The sequence below is a fragment of the Arachis hypogaea genome, chromosome 11 (genome assembly GCF_003086295.3).
Source record: "Arachis hypogaea cultivar Tifrunner chromosome 11, arahy.Tifrunner.gnm2.J5K5, whole genome shotgun sequence".
NCBI classification, from domain to species: domain Eukaryota; kingdom Viridiplantae; phylum Streptophyta; class Magnoliopsida; order Fabales; family Fabaceae; genus Arachis; species Arachis hypogaea.
Genome location: NC_092046.1, coordinates 148,460,877 through 148,486,941, shown reverse-complemented (window position 1 = coordinate 148,486,941; position 26,065 = coordinate 148,460,877). Strand labels below are relative to the sequence as shown.

At 32.6% G+C, this 26,065-nt stretch overlaps 1 protein-coding gene and 1 non-coding gene across 2 annotated transcripts; one reads left to right on the top strand and one right to left on the bottom strand.

Moving 5' to 3' along the window:
* Positions 1 to 8,117: 8,117 nt before the first annotated feature.
* On the top strand, positions 8,118 to 8,190 carry TRNAA-UGC (transfer RNA alanine (anticodon UGC)). The gene has a single exon. It is a non-coding gene; the product is annotated as a tRNA-Ala (tRNA).
* A 3,473-nt stretch (positions 8,191 to 11,663) lies between these two features.
* Positions 11,664 to 16,631, bottom strand: LOC112722161 (mannosyl-oligosaccharide 1,2-alpha-mannosidase MNS2). The gene is made up of 14 exons (XM_025773130.3): positions 16,180 to 16,631; positions 15,638 to 15,685; positions 15,307 to 15,513; positions 14,864 to 14,976; positions 14,620 to 14,685; positions 14,296 to 14,467; positions 13,885 to 13,974; positions 13,572 to 13,696; positions 13,393 to 13,458; positions 13,169 to 13,277; positions 12,997 to 13,095; positions 12,821 to 12,901; positions 12,577 to 12,747; positions 11,664 to 12,453 (listed from the first exon to the last, which is right to left on the bottom strand). The coding sequence occupies exons 1-14, from the start codon at positions 16,378 to 16,380 to the stop codon at positions 12,205 to 12,207; spliced, it is 1,797 nt and encodes a 598-aa protein (XP_025628915.1). The 5' UTR covers positions 16,381 to 16,631; the 3' UTR covers positions 11,664 to 12,204.
* Between the last annotated feature and the right edge of the window lie 9,434 nt (positions 16,632 to 26,065).

Sequence of the window (26,065 nt, the reverse complement as noted above, 5' to 3'; positions counted from 1 at the left end):
AAGGGAAGAGATGGAAGCACATATATAAATGTATTCATCATTGAACACTCTTTATTACTATCTTTTTCTTCCGATCGATTAAAGATGAAGTGCACCACTAAGTAGGTAATAATGAGCCTCATTCATTTTGGGCTCATCAATGCTCTTACAACAACCCTTTAGCAGTAGAAAAAAAAAATTATATATATATATGTATGTGGTTTTTATTAAAAGGAGGGGTTACGTGCTCAAATCATTGGAACATTATATTTCAAAGTTTGAAAAGTATTATTGGATTTCTCTACTTTGAAGCAAGGGATCTCGCATCCCTTTATGGATTAATTTTGAATGTGTTACTCATTGTGATCGAAAATGAGTGCTATGTAGCTATGCTAGTAGTATAGTACAATAATAATAATAATAATAATAATAATAATATCTTTGGTAGGGGTGAACACGGGTCGGTTTGGTTCGAGTTTATGGTAAAATTAGAACCGAACCGATTAAAATGTAATTGGTTCGGTTTGGTTCGGATTTGTATTTTTTTGTATATGTATCTGAACCAAACCAAACCGATGAAGAACGGATTGGTTCGGTTCGAGTAATTGGGTACCCGATAACTTTGAAATTCATAAAAAATACACCAAATTTTTATCTTAAAAATTTAACAAATACAATAAACATGTAACATCAATAGAAATAATCTAAATATGTTAAACACCAAATACATTAAAAACTAAACTCATTAAAATCCAAACATATTAATAATGAATAATCATTGTCTAATGAAAAAGTCATATATTTTTTTATTTTTTTATTTAATTAATATATGATCGGGTTCGCGGGTTGGTTCGGATTCCGCATTCCCAAAACCGATACCCGAACCAATCACTAACAAAAGTCATCGGTTTAGTTCGAGTTGGACTCGATTACCCATTAATTTCAGAACCAATTTAATTGGTTCGATTCAAATTCCGACGAGTAATCGGATACTTGCTACCCGTGCTCACCCTAATCTTTGGACTTGATGATGGAATGATTTGGTTTGCATGTTCATTAACAGATTTTCAACAAAGCATATGAAAGTAAACTTAAGAGGCTTCATTAACTCAGACAGATCAGGCCCACCTATATATAAATTCAAGGGCTTATCGGGTATTTTACAAAGTTTAATTATTTTATACCTCGTCCTAATAATTTGATGCATAAATATTGTTATTAATCACTATGTGAAAGAACTACTTTTATATTATATTGTTTATGATTATCTAATTCCCCTTATTAGCTTCTATATACATCTGATTTGGAATTTTACAACTACTACTTGTACAGCTTTAATTATTCTTAAAAGGTCATTATTCAAATATTTCTAAAAAGAGCAAAGAAAGGTAGTGCAAGAATCTGCGTGGTTTGACTGTTCCACAATAATGGACTATGCATGTCCCTCACACTCTCAATATTTTTACAGCTGGCTGGGCTTCCTTATCTTATCTTCCTTTAATTTCATAGAAAAAAATTTTCAAAGGTTGCATTTCAAGTTTAATTTTCAATAATCTCCTATTGATTCAAGTACTAAAAGATCAATTTTTGTGGTGATTATATATATACAAAAATGAATAGCACACAAAAAATCAGTTATTAAAATAATTATTATATATATTTTATAGTGTATAAGATATTAGTATTTAATTTGTCTAAAAAAATAAGAAAAATAAAGATAAATTTCACTTTTTATTTTTGTATCAAATAATTAAAAAATTAAACACCAACATATTATATATAATATATTTTTTTAATTGAATAATCAGTTATTAAAAGTTTAGGATAATTAATCTTGCTGTAATAAAATATTAAATCTGCAATAATAGAATAATTAAATTTATTTATAATAGTATAATAAAAAAAATAGATGCTAAATATGTAATTTTATATACAGTCGCTGAATGGTGACATACATGATTGATATTTACATTGGTTCTACCTAGCTAGCTAAAACATTAATCAATTAGCATGCATCTCTTCATTAATTAATTCCTTAAAAGCTTGATTTGTCAAAAGAATAAGCTTGTCATCACTTATAAAAAAAAGTCTTTGATGAGAAGCACGCATATCAAGAGCATCTGATCTGAGATAATAACCTACGTTTATTTTCTTCAGGGTTATTATATGTATAGTTAACTATAAACAACTTAGAGTTGCATGGCGTATCTATCTTGAGATTCATGCGTATGAGATTTTGTAGAATATAATGGTCGGTATACGTAGCATGCTTATATAGTAATTAATTTAACATAAAAAATGATTGTTAAAACTTAAACGTTAAGTGCTGCATCATCATAATATAGTAATTTACAAGAATTTCAACAATAATAATAATAATAATAATAATAATAATAATAATAATAATAATGGAAGAGCTGGTTGGCTCTTGTAAAGTGGGAGTTAATACAGGCACCAAATAAATTAGGAGGACTAGGGGTGGAAAATGCCATGGTTCGCAACACTTCCTTATTATTCAAGTGGTGGTGGAGATTTTTTAAAGAAGAATGCCCATTATGGAAGAAGGTTGTATGCTCGTGCAATAATCTGAACCTGAACCAGTTGTTATCGACCCAAGCTCTATCTGCAAAAGGGGGCCTGTGGAAAGATATATGTAACCTGCAAATAAAGGAGCAAATTATCAGATAGAAGATAATTGATGGACTTGCTATGAAAGTAGGAGATGGTAAAGCAACCAGATTTTGAGAGGATACATGGTTACAGACGAAAAAGTTGAAAGACTCCTTTCCGAAACTCTTCTTGATTTCAAATAACAAATGATCCGTAATTAGGGATTGTGGGTTTTGGGATGGGCTAGAGTAGGTGTGAAACTTCCAATGGAAGAGGGAACTTCACCAATGGAAGACTGAAAGTTTGAATCAAATGCTAGATATCTTGCATGCTGTGAGATTGATAGCAAGTGTACAAGATAGAGTGATGTGAAATTTTGACAAGGAAGGCATTTATACTACTAACTCATTTGTGCAGGTCTTGCAGGAGCATACCTTGAAGGATGATATCCTTAAATACAAGTACACAAATGGAATCTAGAAAGGACTAGTACCCACTCGAGTGGAGTTGTTCACTTGGTTTGTACTAGTAAGTCGAGTTAACACGAAGGATCGTTTGAGTAGATTCGGCATTATTGATCAGAATGATAATGTTTGTGTGATGTGTAACAAGGACTTTGAATCTGTGCAACATTTGTTTATTACGTGTAAGTATGCTTGGCAGGTATGGTGCGCATGGATCACTCATGTGAGTAGGGCTTGGTGCATTCCAAGATCCATCAGAGAATTTTTTGAGAGCTGGAGGACGGTGTCGTTGAAAAAAGAGGAGCGCAAAATATAGTTAGTGAAATTTTTCTCCGTGACATAGAATATCTGGTTGTGTAAAAATGAAGTTATTTTTCAGAATAAAACAACGGTCGTAGTAAAATGTATTGCTAGAATAATTTGTGGCTCTAAGAAATGATGTGAAACAAATTCATATTGTTGATGGCTATGTCAGAAATAACATAAGAGTTGCTTTGTGTTCTTTTTTTTTTGTTTCACCTAATGTGTTGAACTTATTTTAATTTTCAAAATAATAATAATAATGATAATAATTAAGGATGAGAATGAGGGTATGAATGTATAGGTGTATAGGATTGGTCCCACGAAGGAGGTAAGGACAATGGAACCCACAAGATGTAAAGGGAATTGATCTCTGATTCCAAGTCATTGGTGACTCAAAAGGTTTATTTAGAATATATATTTGATCTTTGGGGAGGTGAAAAGAATAAGTAGCGTGCAACTTTATACAATAAATGTCGCCAGAAACATACATTTTTCTTTTTCGTTTTTCCATTTACACTTACTTCTCCACTATATTTATCTCTCTATCTATCTTAGTTTTAATTTACCTATGCTCTCGTTCAAAAAAAAAAAAACCCCTTTTCCTCGGGGAATGCTTAGTATTCATTACTTAATAGATAATTTATTACTGATTTATCATGATAACTAGTTAGATAAGCATCTTAAGTTGGTCGAGTAGTCCGTCTATTTATTTGTTTAAGCAAGTATTGTAAATTTGAATCTCGTTTTATACATGCAGCAATTCAATAGAATTTAAATCTGCGATAAATTAATATTTATTCTGTCGAATTAAAAGATATCGTCGACAATAGTGCTTAATTAATAATTCACTGCTTCAGAGTTAATTTCCTCATGTGCCTGAAATATGCCTTCTCCCTTTACTATATAGTATATAGTATATATTTTTCTTAATTTTAGATTATTTATTTGTCTCACTACAACAATATAAATTATTTTTTAGGATTATTATGTGTCAAAAAAATTAAAATTCGTCAAAAAAAATAAATTTTGACACTATTTTAACTATAAAAATATGTTAATAAAAAATTTGTCAAAAATAATATTTTTAATATATAAGTAATTATAAAAAAAGTTTAAATTTTATTTTGATAAATATTGGCCGTCAAAAATAATTTATTAGAAAAATTTGAGAATATATTTTTTGTGATACTTATTAACCGTAAAAAATACTATTTATTTTGATACTTATTGACCATAAAAAATTCTCAACAAAAATTTTTAACAAAGAATGAGATGAGATCTTGAAATTGAAGAATAAACTGAGATTTTGAAGATGAAGAATGAGTAGTATGATCCTAAACTGAGAGCAGTATGATGCCAAAATTGACAAAACTCAACGAAGAAAAGGAATAATAATAGAGTAAGTTAAAAACAAATGAATGTCAAAATTGAGGAGTAATTTTCTACAATCAAATTATTCATCGAAAAAACATAGAAAATTTGATATTTGTGATATTTGTCAAAAATATATATTAATTTTTACATTTAATTATGGTTGTTAAAAAAAATTATGTTAAAATAGCTCTTTTTTCTTGTAGTGTCTTTTTTGTTAAGTATTCGATGTTTTTTATTAACCTAAAAAATGAGATTTTTTTTCCTACTTATATGATGATTTATTCAACGAGATCAACAAAAGCGTTTTTTCTCATTAATAAGTTTTAGGGCATTATTATTATTCTTATTTATCACCAACAAAATGATTAGAGAAAATATCAACCAAATAATGAAGAATGCACATATAGATCACAAGTTTTACATGCTAGCTAGTAGTCTTAAATTGCATGTCATTATTCTTTTTGTTTTGAAAAACAAAGAAAGATAAGAAAATCATTTGTTATGTGGTGCGACACAATGATGGTATAGACTGACATTCGAAAAGGAATAATGAGTATTATACATACATGAATGATTCTCTTATTATAACTGCATAAATCAGTTCTGTTCATTTATTTGTAAGCAACTTGAGATCAGAGAATTCAAGTATACTATTTTTGTGTATAATAAGGTTGGAATCAACTCACATGCATGTGTAGGTAATATTTAATAACACTATATATATACTTGTATATATTACATTCTTGTTGTAGAGGAAAATTAAAGAATATTTTACATAATCTTATAAAATATATGTATACCAACATCTATCTATGATCGAAAACTAATAATACAAATGATTCTAAACCAAACAATTAAGAACTCTAATGGCTGGTATTTAAATAATAGCTCATTCTTAAATATTTCTTACTTAGTAGATATAGTATTGTATTTTTTATTAATTAAATAAATTTTAATTTTTTATTTATTATATTTTATATTAATAATTTAAATTTAATATTTAAAATTTAAAATTTAAAATTCAGAAGTTTAAAGTTTATAATTTATAATTTAAATTTTAATTAAAAGTTCTACTCATTTTTTTATTCAGAGCGCATTAACATTTACTAACTAATATCATTTATTACCTTTCACTTCTAACTAAATTATATAATTATAAAATAAGACTATTAGAAAATGGATTAATACAGACAGATTTAGTCTTTATTATAGACAAATTTTTTGTTACTAACGAAATTACTGACGGATTTTGTTCCTCTATAAAAGTTCCGTCGAAAATTATTTACCGATAGATTTTTTCCGTCGGAAAATTACCGACGAATTTTTACCAGTTACCGACAGATTTTTCCTCTGTAATATTTACTAAAATTAGGTTTTCAATATTTCCGACGTATTTAATTTAAATTACAGACGGATTTTCCATCTGTAATAATTTAACAAAATGTAGCGTTTTGTCTATTTAATTGCAGACGAATTTTCCATCTGTAACCATTTCTCACAAAAAAAAAATTAATTTTTCCGATGGAATTATCGACGGATTCTCTTTTTCGTCTGTAATTTATGCTAATCCATTTTTTTTTGTTTTTCGAAAAAAAATTCCTTTAAAATTTCCTCTGTATTTCCGTGGGATAAAATCTGTCGAAAATATCTGTCTGTAATAACTAATTTTTTAGTAGTAAGAGCAGAAGAAAAACTACAAAACAACAAAGCAAACGTTACCAATTGTTGAAAAATAAATTTTAGTTTCTCTAAATTAAGGCTCAATAATCACAATATTATTATAATAAGAATTGCACTAGAATTGCGTAACTGTTTGAGATATAATTATTAAAGCATATAATTAACTTTTTCTATCAGTTTAAACTTTTTAATTAAACTTTTGAAATAAGTAATTTCGTAATGATAATAAGATCAAATTTAAGTTTAAATTACAAAAAATTCACACTCCAATAATCATGATTGCATCCGAAAATAAAATAATGCATTCCTTCGTCATCACATGCTTTACACATGAATGACAATTCTTAATTAGTATAAACTAAGGTTAAAGTAATATAATTACTTGTAAAACAAGAGATATATAAATGAAGAAAGAATGTGTAATGGGTAAAGAGAGAAAAAGAGGAATGAATGAAGAGGGTGGCTTTTGTTACTGAAATCTAAGAGACAGATTAAAGTTGAAAGCAAAGAAAGTGAAGTGATCAAAGACAAAAAAGGAGCATGTCATGAAAGTATGTTCCTTTATTTTAATTTGCATGCAAAACGATGACAACACTAACCCATCATTGCTGCCACCCTCTCTTTGTTCGCTAATCCCGATAAAAATGTTAGCTTTCTCTCTTTTGTTTTACCACACTACATTGGAGACACACCCCCCCTTAGCTTTCACTAAATAAATTTAATTTCAAAAGCTGTCTAGGATAAAAGAATAAGAATATTATGTAGCATGAATTATTTTATTTATTTTATTTTATTGGTCAGATACATACCTACCTAGCTAGCTGCTTCAAGATTTCTTTTGATCCGTTATGTCACTACCATCTCTTTCTTTTTTTTTTTTTGTATTATAACATTGTCTTTATTAGCTCTTTCAATATCAAATTAAAAGGGATTCTATGTCACATAATGTATAAATTACTAATCTAATTAAGTTATGAATCTATGTAACTAACTCAGTGGCCGAGGGTAAAAATATGGAAAAAAAATTCTAAACGGTCCCTGACAATTACGTCGAAAGATAACGAGGCCTTTAAAAAAAAATCTAACCTGATTCCTGAGCCTTACTTTTATAAGACTAATTAACTCCAATGCTAAAAAAAGTCAACGTTATTTTTTTTTTGGCACAAGAACTAATCAATCTCTAAAAAAAAGATCAAAGACCGGATTGGTTGTTTTTTTTTGGACTTCGTAGTCATTTCGAGATAATTGTCAGAGATCAAGTGGGGTATTCACTCTAAAAATATTACTATGAACTAATTAATTTACGTTGACTTACTAATTAACTGATCACTTGGTCGTTTAAACAAGTATTTGAGTTTAAATTTCGCTGTGTACATACAACAACCATTAACTATTAGCTAAGAACAAATATTTAAATAAAATTTCAGTTCATATGACAAATTAGTTTTTGACATATATGTCAAATTAAAGCACCAAATAATAATCCACACATCATGATACATGTAAGTACTGAGATCTAACCATAGAGGATAGAAGTAAATAGACAATAATCATTAACCAAACACCTTCAAGGTGATTTGTTATATCTATGTAAAACAAAATTAGAGCTATGAATTTGTACCCAGCCCTAGGGCCAACCTTAATCCCTTTAAATAGCCCATAGTTCTACAATATTATAATAAACTAAGCCTGCCAAACTAGCGACAGGGGGATGTAGCTCAAATGGTAGAGCGCTCGCTTTGCATGCGAGAGGCACGGGGTTCGATCCCCCGCATCTCCAATTTTGATTTATTTTTTCTGATCCATTTTTCAGTTCTACATATGCAACATTAGTCCAACTAATCTGATATAACATACATGATTCATAGACAAATATAATAATGTTACAAATAATATATTTGTTATAGATATATAAGGTGCCAAAATAGGTCAGAGACTATACTTCATAACAAACAAAAATCTGCTGGCTTTGGAAATAGACCTCTCAAAATCAAAATGAGCAATTAGATAGATGATGAGACCAAGATTCTTCAATTCAGAAAATAATGCAATATGTTCACAGAATAATCCTGACTCTTGAATAGACCTCTCTGATCTCCCTCTTAAAACTGCTCTTTGCTCTTGTTAGCTTATTATATTAGTTTCTATCACTTTTCTTGGTTTTTCTTTACATCTAGGTGGAAACTCAGGTCGACTTCACGTGAAGTTGATATCTGAGAGCCGTTAGATGATTTGACTGATTTGACTAAATTTTTATTCAACGGCTCTCAGGTATCAATTTCACGTGAAATCAACTTCATCTGAGTTTTCACCTTACATCTATTATTATTGTTATTATTTTCACAGAAATTATTCCAAAGTTTAAATCCAAAGATGTAAAACTAAGTTAATCAACCCAACAACTAATTCTAGTACTTGCTGAAAAGCTTTTTACTCAAGCGTGACAAGTAATTAACATATATATATGGATGATACGAAATCCAATAAGGCAAAGCCAAATAGTACATATCATATTTCAACTTTCTTTCATCTCAATCCTAATTTGTGTAAGGAAAGTAGGCATGCAGAGAATATAATGCTAGCTAAAGAGAATGAGAATTTGCAAATCCTTGATAGCAGATTCCATAGAGAATAAGAATCTATATGAATACATACATTCATGTATATATAAACATTTTTGTTGTAATGTTGTGCACAACAATGTATGTCTTGAAATATTTCATGTCAGTGAAGCAAACCCGGAAAACTATCCTAACATCATCTGAGACAGTCTCTGGGGTTGACATTGGACAAGATTTGATGTTGTTTTCAAACTCTGTCAATGCATTTTGTCCATTCCAATTCAATCACATGCTACTGCATTTATACAGCTTTATATATATATATGCATTTCTTTGGTACCATGAAATTATTAAAATTACTTTTTTTCTCTCTCAATAAAACATCAAAATTAAATAATTAATTAGGCAAAGTATAATAATTAATAATAAGTTCTCTTCACAATATGCATGCAATTGGTTTTGAAAATTTGTGGTTAATGCAAAATGCACACAAATTTTTTCATGCATATTATTGAGGTGAAATGACAAGTTCACAGAGAAAGATGAACAATTCTTTATTTTTTTTTAAAAAAAAAAAAAAGAAGAAAAAGACAATAGCTAGCTTTGGAATTTAGTATACTGTTATTTTGAAGTCTAGTGGCTGGGGTCACTAGCTAAGATGGCTAGATTTTAAATTATGGTATTTTAATTAATAGTTTAGCTGATAATAGTACATTGTTTATCATTATCCTGCAAATTTTAATTTATTTATGCTATCACTATCACTAATAGATAATTCTCTATTATTAAAGAAACAGATAGGTTTAGAGTGAATACCCCATCCGGCCCCTAACAATTACCTCGAAAGGACAATGAGGCCTCCAAGAAAAAAAAAAATCCAATCCGGCCTTGATTTTTTTTTTTGGGACGGATTAGCTCCTATGCAAAAAAAACAATATTGACTCTTTTTTTGCACAAGAATTTCGTTGTCCTTTCGAGGTAATTGTCAGGAGTCGGATTAAGTTTTTTTTTTTGTCAAAAATCTCATTGTCTTTTGAGATAATTATCAGGGACTATTTTGGATTTTTCTCGTAGCTTTGAGATTAATGGTAGCATAATATACACAACACCACTGTGATAGTCAAAAAACCTTCACCCACCTTTTACACCTTTTTTTTTGGACCCAGCTTTATTCACTAATAAGAAATGGATCTATGGTATTTAAATCATTGGATTGAGGATCAAATCAGAAAAAGCTTTTGTCGTATCTTTACATGTTTGATGTCTTTAAAGTTTAATCCTATATAGTCTATACCAACCACCTTATAATTTGTGTAACTCTCTCTCTCTCACACACACACACACCCCCTCAGAGAGTTATTGCAATTGTATGCATAATATATATATACATTAATTAATAGACAATCAGAAATTCTTATATGAGTACAAGTGTTACAATTTATAAAAATATATAAATAATATGGATTATTAAACTTGTGTTCATTGAAGATTTTTGGTCATATCCTCCATAGAATTGAGTGTCATACTACCCCAAAGAATTCATGAACAGAATATAAGTTCTGATGAGGCTTCAGACTTGAGAATTGAATGAATGAAGCCTTAGCCAATGGCTATAGCCTATTTATTTAGAAATTGCTGCATTGTTACTAATGTGTCTGTTTCAGCAAAGAAAGAAACAAACAAGTTTTTCCCAAAATTCATTCAAAGAAAAACGCATGCCTTCCCAAGCTGACACAAATAGCCCTCTCTCTCTCTCTCTCTCTCTCTCTCTCTCTCTCTCTCTCTCTCTCTCTCTCTCTCTCTCTCTCTCTCTCTCTCTCTCTCTCTCTCTCTCTCTCATCCTTCAAGGCTCACCTTTTCAAGTTCTTCATTCCATTCCCCCCATAACAAGGATTCTCTTTGCCATCCTCATCACTTCTCTCAAGAGATAGTACTAGATTCTACTTTCAAACTTTTTTGCTTCCCTCACATTATTCCTTTTAAAATGCCACACATTATTCTTGAGTGAAGAGTTAAAATATGAATAATGTCATGTTGTCTGCCTTAAATTTGCATGGAAATTTTAAGAAGACTAGTAGGGTATGATGGAATGATACTTTTTCTGTCATTATAGTTCTTCCCAAGCTTTTTACCTTTAAAAAGACTCCACTTCCACTCTTAGTGTCATCATTGCTTCTGAGTTGGTGGGGGTGCATCATGCCTTGCTTTTATGCTATTAGTTTTGTTTAATTTATACCCCCTTTTTTTCTTTTCTTTCTTTTCATAGGAATGTCTCTTTGCTTGAGCTTCTTCTACACCTCCTCTTTCATTTCATCTTTTTTCCTCTTTCAATTTTCTTACCATGATCACTTATGTGAAATTGTCTCTGTGTGAAGACAAAGATAAAAACAGTTAGATAGTTTAACATATTTAACTAAATTGTAACGATTTTTATTTATCATCTTCACATGAATATATAAGTAGTCACCTTCTCTTATTCTTTATTTGCCACCACTTTCTCACACTTGGAAAGTAAAAAACAGTAGAAAAATGAAGTTTTGCTAATTATTTAACTAATTGTGACAGATTATGTAAAAAATGAACTTTGAGTAATAATGATGGTTAAGGTGATTGTTAATATCAGTATATGTACATATATAAATCAGTTCTGATAATAACAAAGTTAACATCATGGATCAATCAACTGCCATCATTTAGATTAACACAATGCTAATAAGTGTCCAACTTTATTGCAACAGTTCTATACGTTACTACATCTTCATACATATTTTTACTCACCCTTTTCTAATCTGATATTCAAGCCTAAAGGGGGCTGTTTAGAACATGAAAAAAAGAAAAGGGAATCTCAAAGCCAAGTCATTGATATCTAGATTTCATTTCACTTTAAGCTTACTCCACAGAGGATTTACAACCGTACAAAAATTGATTGAAACTAAGTAGGGCTTCTACTTTTACATAGGCATTTACAACCAGAGTTATCCTACTAATTAGAAAAAGAAAAAAGAAGTTAAGCTAATCTTCACCATATCACCACATACATAAGATCATTGGTGGTGATAGACAACCCAAGAAAATGTTGATAAATTGTAACAAGCTGTCCCCCTTTGCAACCATTGATATCAAGGTGGTTGATCAGCCTCAAATGCTGTCAAACATAACTAATTAACTTGGTAGGGAACTTAAGCACATTCTTCGGGTTTCGCTCGCCAAGATCCTAAAGCAACAACTCTCAGTTACTTGTTTTCCAAGCGACCTTCTTTTCTACCTAGCAAATGGCTTGGAAATTTATCTTCTTGGTCTAAATTCAGTTGTTCCTCATGAACATCATTTCTAGTTCTAATTCTTAAAGGGTGGGCCTCTGTGTTGAACACCCATTCATCAAGAGAGATGACTGAAGGAGGAGAAAAGAGGAGATAGAGGTATTTGAGTGTTTCGGCGAGGAAGAAGCTCTGCATCATATCATCTTGGGCCCCCGTATTCACCTGAATATTTAGGCAAAGTTAGAAAGCAGTCACTCAAGGACTTTGTTATATGATCATTTTCTTTAAACAGAGAGGGAAATATACTAATCTAATCATCAAAGAAGGGGTTTGCAAAGTTCTTACATCTTTGAGTCCAACATATCCTGAAGCTATTCTAGAGTTCGATTCGAATGCTTCAAAAATATCCCAAGCCCATTCTCGGTATGTGTTGTTTCCAGTTAAACGCCAGAGGTAGAAGAGTGACTCAATTGTTTCTGGTCTTTGGATATTCCATGAAGTGCCAACAAGCATATCCTACAATTTTCTTTACTTTTAGCAGAACAACCTTGGAAATTTGGAGAACAAAATGTTAATGGAAGATTCAAACCTCTCCCTGGCGGAAGTAATAGTTCTCCCCAGCTAACTTAGTTGGTGTTAACTGGTAGAAATTGTAACACGTCCGTGCAAGCTGCAAAATTGAATTCAGTATAAGCCTGAAAGATAAGTAGCAATCGGAACCAACAAATACGAAGAATTAACACGAGAACTTCTCAGAAGAATTACCTCCTCGGCTAGAGACATGAACTTGCCTGCTTCTTCAGGGTCATAGCCAGAAGATCCCAGAGCAAGCATCCCAGGAACAAAACATGCTAATTCATCCATCTGAAATGAAGACAATGAGATTAGAGATTCTTTTCACAACATACACAGTTAAGGATGTATAAATAAATAGTACCTTGTCATAGACAGTATTTCCAAGCTTCTCAGTTATGTATGCAAAAGATGATGGTGTTGATCTCTTAATCAAGCTTTCAAGACCTTGCATTGATGTCTCCCACATTTCCCTGAATACCATTTGTTTGTGACAGGCAAAGTCAAATGCCTTATGACTCAGGAGAATTGGATCAACAAATTTGTGCCTCAACTTTCGAAAGAAAATTGACTTTCCAAGTTCAATACCTGTAGTATTTTACTGCTTCAGTCTTGTTTCCAAGAATCCATGCCTTGAGTAGATATTCATAGAAGCTGAAACACAAAAATTGGCAACCTTTTAAGTATGGTATTGTTTAATGTAGCTAACCTTATAACGAAACAAGACCAGATTTTTATTGTTTCTTAGATATTATCAGAGCCATCACCTGTCACCCATAGCACCAAATGTAATTGAACCAGTTGGGTTGATTCCAGTTTGTGGATTTATATATATGGGAAGCAACCCATCCGCAGGAAAAATTCTACGAAACCGTTCAATTACCTTCTCTGCCTGAAATATCAAAGTTCAGAAGACAAACTTCCACTTTCTTGCAGAAAATCAGAACATTCTCGTTATCGATAGATATGCTTATGCATGTAAAAAGGCAGCAGTACTTGGAACAAGTTCACCTCGATGAAGACACTTATAATGTTGACAATTATTGATTGTCAAAAATCTAAAATAAAGCAGGAGATTACCGTTTCCTGGTACTTAGGGTCATTTGTTCTTTGTGAGAGAGCAATAAATTCAAGCTGCTCTGAACCAGAATCTGCAAGAATACTGCTTCCCTAGTAACAGGAAACAAGTAATTAACAACATATTGTTAGATTTACAAGGAAAATAAAAGAACCTAACAGGTTCATTGAGCAACAATATGATTTCAAATAAAGGGCAGCCGGATGCTCAAGCATCACAAGTTAGGGTCTGAGAAGGCCACATCCAAAAGCTCTCCAAACAAAGATGCGAAAAGACTATCATCGACAACAATATTTTACCAGTAATGAGAAAACTTTATGATAAAAATCAGAGCTTCTAAATTTAGCAAGACATTAGCCATAGAAAAGTGAGTGAGTAAATGAATTGGAGTGCATATTAAGGAGCAAACATACCCGTGTCCACCTAGGATTAGTTGGTCTGCCATGTTCCAAGTTAATTCTATTATAGGGGATTCCTGAAGGTGTATCCCAAGCAGGTAATAGCCTCTCTGCAAGTTCTTTTGACTTTTCAAGGAAGACTTCTTCACCTGAGAGATCGTATGCACTAAGAAGGCCACCTAGAATTCTGAATACAACAAAAGATAATAGATAGATGAGAGAAGAATGGACCAGAATGCAAAATCTGCCACAATCAGCCAAATTTGCAATAATAATTAGGCTGGAGAGAAAGCACTAAAAAAAATTAAAAAAAAAAAAGATTGAACCTTCTAATTCAACCTTATGGTTGTCTCAAACACGCTCACTTCAACATTCTTCTTAAGATATAAAGATTTCTCAATCCACCTGTAAAATTATCATATTGCACTCTTAGAATTGTTGAACAAAAGAACAACAGCAACATATTAACATTAACTAACACACACAAATTGTAGGAACTCCTCTCTCCTTTGAAAACATATAAGAAAACACACACTTATAAACCAATTACATAGTTCGCTGCATTAAAGATAAGGTAACTCACTCTCTGGCTTTTTGGAACTCAGAATGAAGACCCATTATATATAATGTGTCAAGAGAATCTACTAAAGTTGCACCAAGTCCACCGAAACTGTCAACTCCGATCCTTGATATTGGCTGGGAGAGAGGAATAACAAACAACTGAGTTGCACGCAAGAGCCAAAATATGAGCAAACACTATAAACAAAACGTTCAGATTTACATGAGGAAGACCATTCCAAACTAGAGTTAAGAATGAATATGAAGGACATGCTATGTTGCAGTTTTTCATCTCTGTTCTGGATAAAACTCAGTTTGACTTCTACATAGCAATTACTCATTAACTTGTGTGGTAAAACATAAGACAACTCATCTACCTTATGCAAAAGGAGGGAACAAGCAATGCAAGTGATAGACCTATGAAGAGATAGATTAACTATTACCAAACTAAAAATATTATGCAAAAACCTTAAGTTCATCCGTGCCCCATGCATACTTTTCATAAGATGACCATGCATGAAGCATAGCATCTTTTACTTTCTGTCTCCGTTTTTCACAAATAGAATCATCGTCCTCAGCAGAGGTGCTCTTGGTGTGAATACTAGTTTCTGTTTCATGTTTTTGGATGCTTTCAGTTTCAGCAGAGGTTTTCATATGGTCATGTATAGCTTCCAGCTGCAATTTCAAATAACTTAAACTAAGCCAACATTGCCATTGAAAGGGAAAAAATTTTAACTTCTAAAGTAAAAGAAAATAAAATAAAGCAATCCTTTGGAGAGTCACAATATGCAGATCTTACCGCACTTCGCAAGTTGGCAACCTCTTCTTGTAATCTCAAAATTTCCTCCTGAACAGAAAAAGGAAATAAAACAAGACATTCACTTGAACAATGCCACATGTAAAACATGATCAACACATGGTACTTCAACAATGATGGGAAACACACACTCGTTTCAAAACATAAGGTATGAGATGAAGCATGCATACTACTATGGAGTAATAATCCATCTTTATTAACTTGGAACTTTTTCTATAGATTCTCAGAACAACAATTGACAGCAATCAAATGCCTGAAGATAAAGAAATCAGCTTTCTCTTTTTCCCATTACTTTTCCAATCCCTTAGCTTGAAGCATGCCAAGACTGACTATGTACTCAGCATTACTTTAATATCTTCAAATAAATGGTTTATGACTACATAGCCTAGAATTTAGACATTTTGTCCACCCCCATTATATATTTTACATAAAAAGTTAAACTTTAAAGCTCCAAAACCAGAAAACACATGTGCCATGAAGGTGAAACAAAGGAAAAGAGGGAAATTAAATGAAAATGAAGGAACCTGATGGTCCCTGTTGAGTGATTGACGGTCATAGAAAATCCAAGTGACAGAGACGCAGAGGAGAATGAGCAAAGCGAGTCTCTTTGGCCTCTTTCCGTAGTACCTTGGCTGAAAAAACCGCCATCTCCGCCGCAATGTGGTCGACGACGATGACGATCCTGATGCTGATGAATACGATGATGACGACGATTTCTTCCCCATTATGAATGAATCATGGAAAGGTTTTTGGATTGAAGGGAGCCCAAGGATTATTCTGACGGAGCATTAATTATCGGAACGAAGGAATTTAGCTTTTATTTTGTTTCTGCCTCGTAAAGTTTGTATCTTCTCTTCACATTACACAATACGCACTAACCAACGTATGGAGGTTAACGAAAGTCTCCATTTTTGGGAAAACTTAAGCTTGCTATTTACGTAAATCAATCACCATCTATAATCATCTCCTCAAAATTATACTTATTTATTATTCAATAGTATCTATAACCAAATCTTGTCATGTTTTACGCTAATTTATAATACATAGTTTAAATTATTTTTGGAGAATTCACTCCTAATAACTCAGTATAAAAAAAGGTTTTACTTTGTATTTATTTTATTATTTTTTTATTTTTTACTATATCTCCTAATTTAGAATCGGAAATATTTGGTAACAAAAAAAAATTAGCCAAAAACAGTCATAACTTATTTTATATAGTATTTATTAATTGTTGTGACAATTAATGAATGCTAAATAAGGTAAGTTCTGTCTGTATTTTTTCTCTCCTTAGCATTACCCCCATTTCGAGCTGCACGTGGATCGAATCGGATTGGATATGGCCAAAATTTCGATCCGATCCGATCCGCACTAGAATCATCGGATCGGATCGGATCCAATGTCCGTAATTTTTAAGGTTGGATCCGATCCGATCTGATCCGCACATTTGCGGATTGGATCGAATATCGGATATCGGATATATCCGCAAAACACAAAAATATTTTTAAAAGCTTATTTTTATTAAAAAAATATCAATGAAATTCATTTTTTCTATTCTTTTAAATATGTTTACTCTTAAAATAATATTAAACATACTTTTCTTAAATAATAAATTAAAATAATACAACATATATGATAATTATTAGTTGAAATAAAACATAAAAAGAATATTTATTTATTTATTTCTTTATTTTTACGGATACGCGGATATGCGGATACCAACACAAAATCCACAATCCGATCCGTTTAGTGTGCGGATCCGATCCGATCCGATCCAAAAGCCTTGCGGATCGGATCCATATCCACATTTTTTAGAACGGATTCGGATAAATACCACGGATATGCAGATTGGATCTGATCCATTAACACTCCTAACCCCATAAAAATTAGGTTAAAGACTTCAAAGATTAAAACTCCTTTATCAAATGGACAAAAATGGCACAATGCTTTTTTTTTTCTTTATTTTATTTTTGGTAATACTAACGGGACCTATGCTTGCATTCTTGCGTATTTTGTGCATGTGTATATGCTTTTTTTTTTTTTTTTGGTGCACATGCTTTTATATTTTTTGAAACCAAAAACAGGGTCAATGGATTTAGTTTTCATGCAAAACATTTTTTTTCAGGTACAGTAAAGGGACCAAGGCCCAAGAAAAGAGACAAAACAAACAAAGAAAACAAACACACAGCACTACAAGTGGTTACTCTACAGCACCACTTCTACATTACGGAATGTACCTTTCCCATTCACATCATCATCTAATAGGTTTTTTATTAGTTTTTCTTTCTGGAGGCACATGCACTCCGAGGCGCGGATAGGGTTGGTAAATGGATAGGATAAGGTAATGTTTGGATTCTATCCTAATTCTATTCGGATCTTAAAGTTTTAAATTCTCTCTTATTTAATTTTATTAGTAGAAAAATAAAATTTTTTTAAACAAACAATAAAATTTAAATATACATATTGATAAAATAAAAAATAAAAAATTAAGTTTAAATTAAAATTAAAAATAATAAAATTTTAAAGAAATTCAACATAAAATTATAAATAATATGATCATTAATTAATTTAGTGGTTATTTCAAGTATTTATAAAAAGAATATTATGAGTTCATCACTTACTTTTTTCACTATATATATATTAGGAGTACGGGTAGAACAGGGTAGAGTAGAGTATATATTGTCAGCCCCTAGGCGTGGCTGAGTTGTTATATTTGCGTATCCCACATATTTTAGACATAGATATTTATTGATATTCGTCTCATATGCGTGTTTTTTGTGCCTAAACTATATCTTAATAAAAATAAAAAAATTTTCAAACACATTTAAACACATCTAAATATCATTAGATATCAACATATATAATTTTATTTTTAATATATATTTTTAAAATAAATTTAAAAATAATATATATTATTAATTATTAAAATAAAAAATATTTTAAATATTTTATATAATTAAAAAATATTAAAAATAAATAAAATTTAATTAATATTTTAATATTAATAAAATACTAAAATATCATTATAATTTATTTAAAAAATATTTTATATATATATATATATATATAGTATTTTCATATCTTATAAGATTTTAAATTTATGCGTTTGGATGTTTCATATAGTATCATATCCTATTACAATATCCATTCATCATAACGGCTCATTTTTATTGATATGGAAGCAGGTTGCGTGTCATCCCTCGATATGGCATGATGGGGTTCCATACCAATCTGTGGGGCAGCCTTTTTTCTGGTGTCAGGTGGAGGAAGTCGGACCCTGCGACATGTTTGTTTTTCACATTTGGCCAAACAAATCGTTAGGTCCGATTTGAGGAAGAGGAAAATTCGAATGAGCTGAGATTGGAACTCGGACCGTCCGAGTTGCATGCGTAGAAAATTTTTATGAACTGGAGACACGAAATCGGATGGTACGATTAGTTAATTTAAGTAATTTTTTGAACGAAGTATACCTAATCGGAGGGTACGATTAGTGTGTTAAAATATTTTGTTTTGAATGAAGTAGAACTAATCGGAGGGTACGATTAGTATATTTAAATAATTTTTTGAAGTGGAACTAATCGGAGGGTCCGAGTTGTTGGTCACTCTAAACAAAAGTGTGTGAATGCTGGTGAGGATCCTACTCGCGTCTTCTTCTTCTTCAACGGTTCTTTCTTTCGTCTGGTTTTTGTTCCCTGTTTCTTCGTTGCAATAGACAATAGGTACAGATCTACTTCTTAAATTTTGTTGAGTTTCTTTAGGTGATTAAGAGTAATGAGTGACAGAGTTTTATTGAAGGTGTATTATTTTGGTCAGATTTTGTTACAAACACCTGAAGGAGTGAGATTTGTTTGTGAAAATCCATTAGATGTTGTGATTCCCTTCACAATCTCATTTGAAGAGCTTAAAGGTTTGATTTGTGAAAAGATTCAGTCTGAGAGGGCAAGAAGAATAGCCTGTATTCTGTATAGATACCTTGTACAAGTGTTTGGTGGATTCGTCCAGTTTCAAACCAAATATGTAACCGACGAGGCGAGCATGCAAGAGATGTTTTCAATGTATATTGAAAATCGTAGTCAACTCGCGTTCATCGAGTTGTATGTTGAGTTCGAGCAATCTGAGGCCGACCGGAATATTCTACAGGAAGATTACAACAGTGACAGCGAAGAAGATTTCGAAAGCAACTACGAAGTTGTTGGTGCAGATGGAGATGAAGATCAAGGTGACGGAGCTGTGGCTCCGGATGTCTCAGATGTGGCAAATGCATTGGCAAACGAAGTTCCGTTTGAGGAGCCATCATTTATGCGAGTTTTGGATTTGGAAGCCATGCATGTTCCGGAATTTCCAGATTATACGAATGCAGGTACGTAATTGTCTATATTTATAAAATGTTCCAGATTATGCATGTGTTCGCATGTTGTGCCAACCAGCGGCTGGATTGGCAACTGTATGTGCACGATGTCTATAAGATGGACCAAGTTCGGCGTGTGTACCGAGCAAGGTTTAGGCCACTAGGTAATCCGAGTACATAGCCTGCTTACAATGGACCTCGATTCATACCGAATCCATACCTGAGACGCGTGACAAAAGGTCGGCCCAGAATGACGCGCTTCTTGAATGAAATGGACATGCGTATGCTACGTCGGCCTAGACGATGTACGCTTTGTGGAACAGAGGGACACAGCCGTAGCAGATGCCGTCAGACCGGCCGTGCAAACCCCGGCGGCGATACTCACTAGGTTCACATTCTAACGGGGTTACACATATGTAGCAATTCTTAATATGACATGAGATGACCATCTTTGTAGACAAATCTAGTATTATTCTCCACTTTTTAACATTAAATAATATGACATCAACTGAATTGGAACATGACCAATTCCATGTAGCTTTATAAAGATTAACAATATAGTATTATTCTCCACCTGTGATATTATATTATATGAAATCAACTGCCGTTCGTAGTAATACATTCGAAATTTTGATACACTAATGGATAGTCCAGGACCTGAATAGATAAATAAGGTCATTAACCATAAAATATTAGCAACATACAAAGTATTGTTACAACAGTCCAGGTAAATAATACATACTGTCTGACACATATAAGTTATTCTAAACATGATCCACATCACTACTGTACAAATATATTTATTACACCACAACTACTTTCTCATTGCCCACTTCACGTCCTTAACAAAGTTTTTGCACTTTTTAGCGGCCTTTTTGAACACGGACGGAGTGTAGCGATTAGCGCTACGACGTGGCGGATCAGTCCTCAGATTGTAACCTTTGCCTTTGTCATCCGGAGTGTCACATTGACCTGCATACAATTTAATAAATAGAATTATATTTATGCTTGTACATAATCAAAACAATACAGATACCACATATGTTTTAATCAAATAAGAGGATGATACAATTTATGAACACAAAATAAGTCACTAATAAAGGATGTAAAGCAAAATACACAATCATATTACCATCATTACGCGATTCTTCATCCTCATCGAACTCCTCTATATCGTCCTCCTCTTCACCATCCTCGTCATCCGGTTCATCTACTAGATATGCATTGGTGTCCTCGCCGAGTGTGTTATCATCTTCTTGAACAGGTACCATGGATACACGGTTAGGATTCTGACTGTTAAGAACTCCACGCCCACCTTCACTTCTACTGGAGTCAACAGACACGAATCCTCCAGAAGCAACCGAGGAGGTATGGCCTGGAAGCCTTGCATCCAATGAATATCTACCTGCCATGAAATCAGGCTGACTGTGATATTGAGACTGTGCAGCATCTGCAGCCATGAACCCAAGCAATTGGCTAAAGGAACCTCCTTCTCCTGTTTCATACTGTGGCATACCCCAATATTGTTGCTGCATTGGAAATGACGGGGTGAACTGTGTCTGAGGTACATACTGGCCCGAGGAATGAGGTTGCTCTTGTGGAATCGGATTGGGAGGCATTGGTTGCGGCGATAGCCGCTCCTGTTCCTCATTGTCATCATCCGCATCCTGACTACCCTCTTCCATATCGTCATTACCCTGGTCCATGTCCTCATTACCCTCATCCATATCATCATTAACCTCATCCATATCCTGATTACCCTCATCATTCTCTTCTGCTACAAGGTTTGACAAGTACAAGCGGTTCCCAAATTTTGATCGGTACCAGTACATATAAGACTCCAATGGATACTGTGAGGGCATCGGAACCTCAGAAAGAACATGGTTATACCTGTTTGTCCAATACATGACCCAGGATGAATGAGTTGGTGTCGTGACCCAGTTAAGATTCTTAGGACCAGTTAGGACTTCTCCATGCGCCTTGTCCAGATTCTGCTCCTGGTTAGGTAATCCCTGAACGAAACTGAATTGTCGCCTAATCCTATCGGTGGCATGCCATTCAATGCATTCGAATGACACCAACGGAACTGTTGCGCTCCAGACAACCGACTGCATGTAGATTTCAGCAGGAATTATATTCGGGTCCACGCGATCCATTGAATAAGCAGCCCACACAAACTGCCAATCATGAATGAAAGTCTTATTACAACCACTTTCACACTTACAATACCAATGCTTCATCATATTTAGCTAAACACTAAAGCCGAAAGTAATACATAATTAAAGCAAACCAACCTGGCCTTCCTGAAGTTCATCAAAGGCCTTCCTGAAGTGATCTAGCTTCATATATCTATATCGTCGGTCACCCCGCTCCCAGTTACGCCACCTAATATGATATATTTATTAAGTGCAACTGAATTCTTATTATCAAGAAACAGATACATTGTAACATGTTATTACCTGTTTGCTAGGGGAAAACTGCGGGGTTCCCTGGGAAGCGGAGACAGATAAGGCAGTCGGAGCCAAGCCCATGTGAGCAGGAGTGTGAGGGGACCATCGATTTCCTTGCAGTTGAAGCGAGATGCCCGGCATAATGCCCTGTAGAGGTGTGCTAAGCAGGCTGATCCCCAGCTGTACTGTACAATACTACCAAAATCACGTAGCAATGGTAGAAACTTCCAGTGGACACCTGCCCCAAATTTATCCCCAAATAAGATTATCCCGATCAGCAACATAATGTGGCACTTCACATATCTACGTATACTTATCTCATCAGTCAACTGTAAATTTTCTTTTAAATCGCGCAGCCACGTCAGTTTTATGCAGCATCCTCTACACTGTTCCTTAGACGGTGCAACTCCAAATTGATCCAAACACTCAGCCTGCAAAGCTTCGGTACTACTCATTGTCATCCCCGTCACTGGAAGACCATCCGTCGGAAGACCAAGAATTAAAGTCACGTCTTCAAGAGTTACGGCACATTCACCAATGGGAAGATGAAAAGTATGAGTATCTGGGTGCCACCGTTCGATAAGAGCATTTACAAGTACTTTCTGGCACTGTACTACACCAATCTGACTTGCATGATAAAACCCAGTAACTCGTAAATACTCCTCGACCCTATCGTCGTACCGATCAGGAAGAAGTGGATGGTTACACGTCAACATTCTTAATTTTTGCGGAAAAAAAATAACAAATTATTAGTCAAATAATTAACCAATACTAACTTACTGCTGGGCGACAAAAAATTTTTAAGTGGAACAAATCATTAACAAAATTTGCACAAGTAACCCAACAATGAATACATATTAGTTGATTCCACACAACATTCATAAATTATTCGGCTAGGTCAAAGTGAAACAAACATGTACAAGACATATTTCACTAATCCTGGACATTTCACAAAGCTAACTATTAATAACATTAACTAATAAATACATTCCTCATCAATTCTCAAGAATATGACAACAACAACAACACATGCTGGTTATTTTTTTATTCCAAATAGATTCCAACTTTTATAATATAAAACATTATAATTTGTATTCTTTAACTATCTATTAACTATTATTAAATATGTAAAGTTAAACACATATATATAAATTCTAAAAAATACTAATACTCATTCTCATTATATTTCTAAATTCATCCTCTATTAACAATTATGAATAATTCATAGCCTTACCAATTATGATTATTGTTAAACGAAATCAAACTAAATATATATTAAAAATTAATACTAACCATTCATTTTTTATTCAATTACTGACAACCACAACGATATCTAATTTTCTAACATATACTATAACTACAGAAATTAAAAAAAAAAAAAACCGTTCTATACAAAATTTTATTAATAATTCGATTTAAATTTTATAATTTATTTTCTAAATAACAATTTCTCATTCAACATAACTAGAGAAAAATATAAATAATAAAATAAAATCCTATTATTCAAAAATTTTATTAATATATATACCAGTTTACATTTTATACTTAATTTTCTTAATACTATTTCTAACTCCACTCCACCACTCACTTCTAACACTAAAAATTCTATTTAAAACAATTAAACAAATTAAAAAAAAAAAAAAATCTGTCTCTGTTTAACATACATAAATATATAATATAACAACCTACATTTTTTTTCCATATTCTACTCACTAAATCATGCATGCCGTATAACAAAAATAATTTAAAAAAATAAATAACAAAAAAAATTCAGAAAAAAATTTAAAAAATTTTAATAATTAGTTCTAACTATTTTTGGTATATTTCTAAGCTGAGATCCTTACAACAATAACAACAATTAAATTATAAGAAGAATATTCATAATTACAAAACTTTAACAAAATATTAAATAAACTTACATAATCCGAATGGCTGATATAGTGTCGAATATGAAGCTCAAGACGATCAACATCTTTGGTTTTATATTTTTTTGGTATTTTTTTTTCACCACACACAGCTGCTACAACCAGAGGAATGAAGAAGAACAATGGAGTTTGGAGGGTGAGGAAGTATGTTGAAAGTGAGATATCGGATGGTGAGAGTCCTACTACATGCACTATGCTGGGAATCAGGGCACCGTTTGGGAAGCGAGGGGTGCACGACGCGTGTCCACCGAGCCACCAAAACGGACCATCCGTGCTGTGAGCTTCATCTCGCACGGTGCGACTTGTTCAGCTTTTCCATGTCCCACATATCGCAGGGTCCGAGTTGATGGCCAACTGCAACTCGGACCGTCCGTGTTGCTCCACGGTCTGATTTCTGCGTAAACTGACACCACCCCTTGGTGCAGCACCCTTCAATCCCATAACGTTGTTCAACCCCATGCTTGCATCCATATAGAAATTAAAAAGCGCATCATAACACGAGGAGAAATAAAAAGTGTACTTCACTTCCAAGTTCCAATCCTCTTCTGCAAGCGGATCTGCACATTTATTAGTTGAGAAAAGGACAAATAGGTCCCTGACCTTTTGTTCCGCGGACATTTTTGTCCTTGACCATTGAAAAATACTTTTAAGTCCCTGACCTTCACAAAACTTGGACGGATCAGTCCCTCCGTCCAAATGCCTACGTCACGGACTGATCCGTCCAAGTTTTGTGAAGGTCAGGAACTTAAAAGTATTTTTCAATGGCCAGAGACGAAAATGTTCGTGGGACAAAAGGTCAGGGACCTATTTGTCCTTTTCTCTGATTAGTTTCTCTGGTCATGTGCTTATTTTGAATTTTCCATAGTCTTCTTTGTAGTTCCTTGATTCTTGTAATCAGTGAACTATGACTTTGGCAGGGGTTAGTTCTCCGTTTCAATTTGATTTAACACAAACTGAATTGGAGTATGCTTCAAACTTGGATTGGGCCACTAAGTTTCAATTGCTGACTGTATGCATGAGTATGACTATTTCACTATTTATTATGGGTCGAATCTCATTGAATTAGGAGTTTTAGATAAAAATATATTTATCCAACCCATTTTAATTATAATATTTGAATCTAATTATGATTTAATTCAATATAAATAAAAAAAGATTGAGTCCATTAGCTAGACATATAATTAATATATAATTTAAAAATTATATATAACAAACAAATAAATTATAATATAATATTATATTAAAATAAATTATTCTAAAACAAAAAATAATATTATATAATATAAAAACATTATTTAAAGTAAAAAAAAGTATAGTATTTTATTATTAATTTTACTAAAAATATATATTTTAGATATAGAACGTGACATTAGTATAGGTCAAACCGAGTCTGTACCAAATACTATTCAAATTCAGTCTAAAATCAATATTAAATAAAAATGATAAATCCAAATCTCTCAAAATATGTTTTGGATCCAGGTCAAGTTCAGAATTGAATGAAATCGTGTACACACAAACAAATTATTGACGACAAAACAAGACAAGGTACATTGGATTTAGATAATTTTATCATACAAAACTCGTTTTTTATAAATATATCGTTAATTTTTTTAGTTTATAAATTTTGTCAGTATTCATAAACTTTATGAATATTTTTGGTAGTTTTTCCCACAAACATCGCATTGCTATT

Excerpts from the sequence above, each read along its gene's own strand:
- LOC112722161 (XM_025773130.3), bottom strand. The coding sequence starts at position 16,380 with ATGGGGAAGAAATCGTCGTCATCATCGTATTCATCAGCATCAGGATCG. Across the intron at positions 13,697-13,884 it reads ACCCTAAGTACCAGGAAACG|GCAGAGAAGGTAATTGAACG; the intron begins GTAATCTCCTGC and ends TTGATATTTCAG. Across the intron at positions 13,096-13,168 it reads GAAATACTGTCTATGACAAG|ATGGATGAATTAGCATGTTT; the intron begins GTACTATTTATT and ends TCTTCATTTCAG.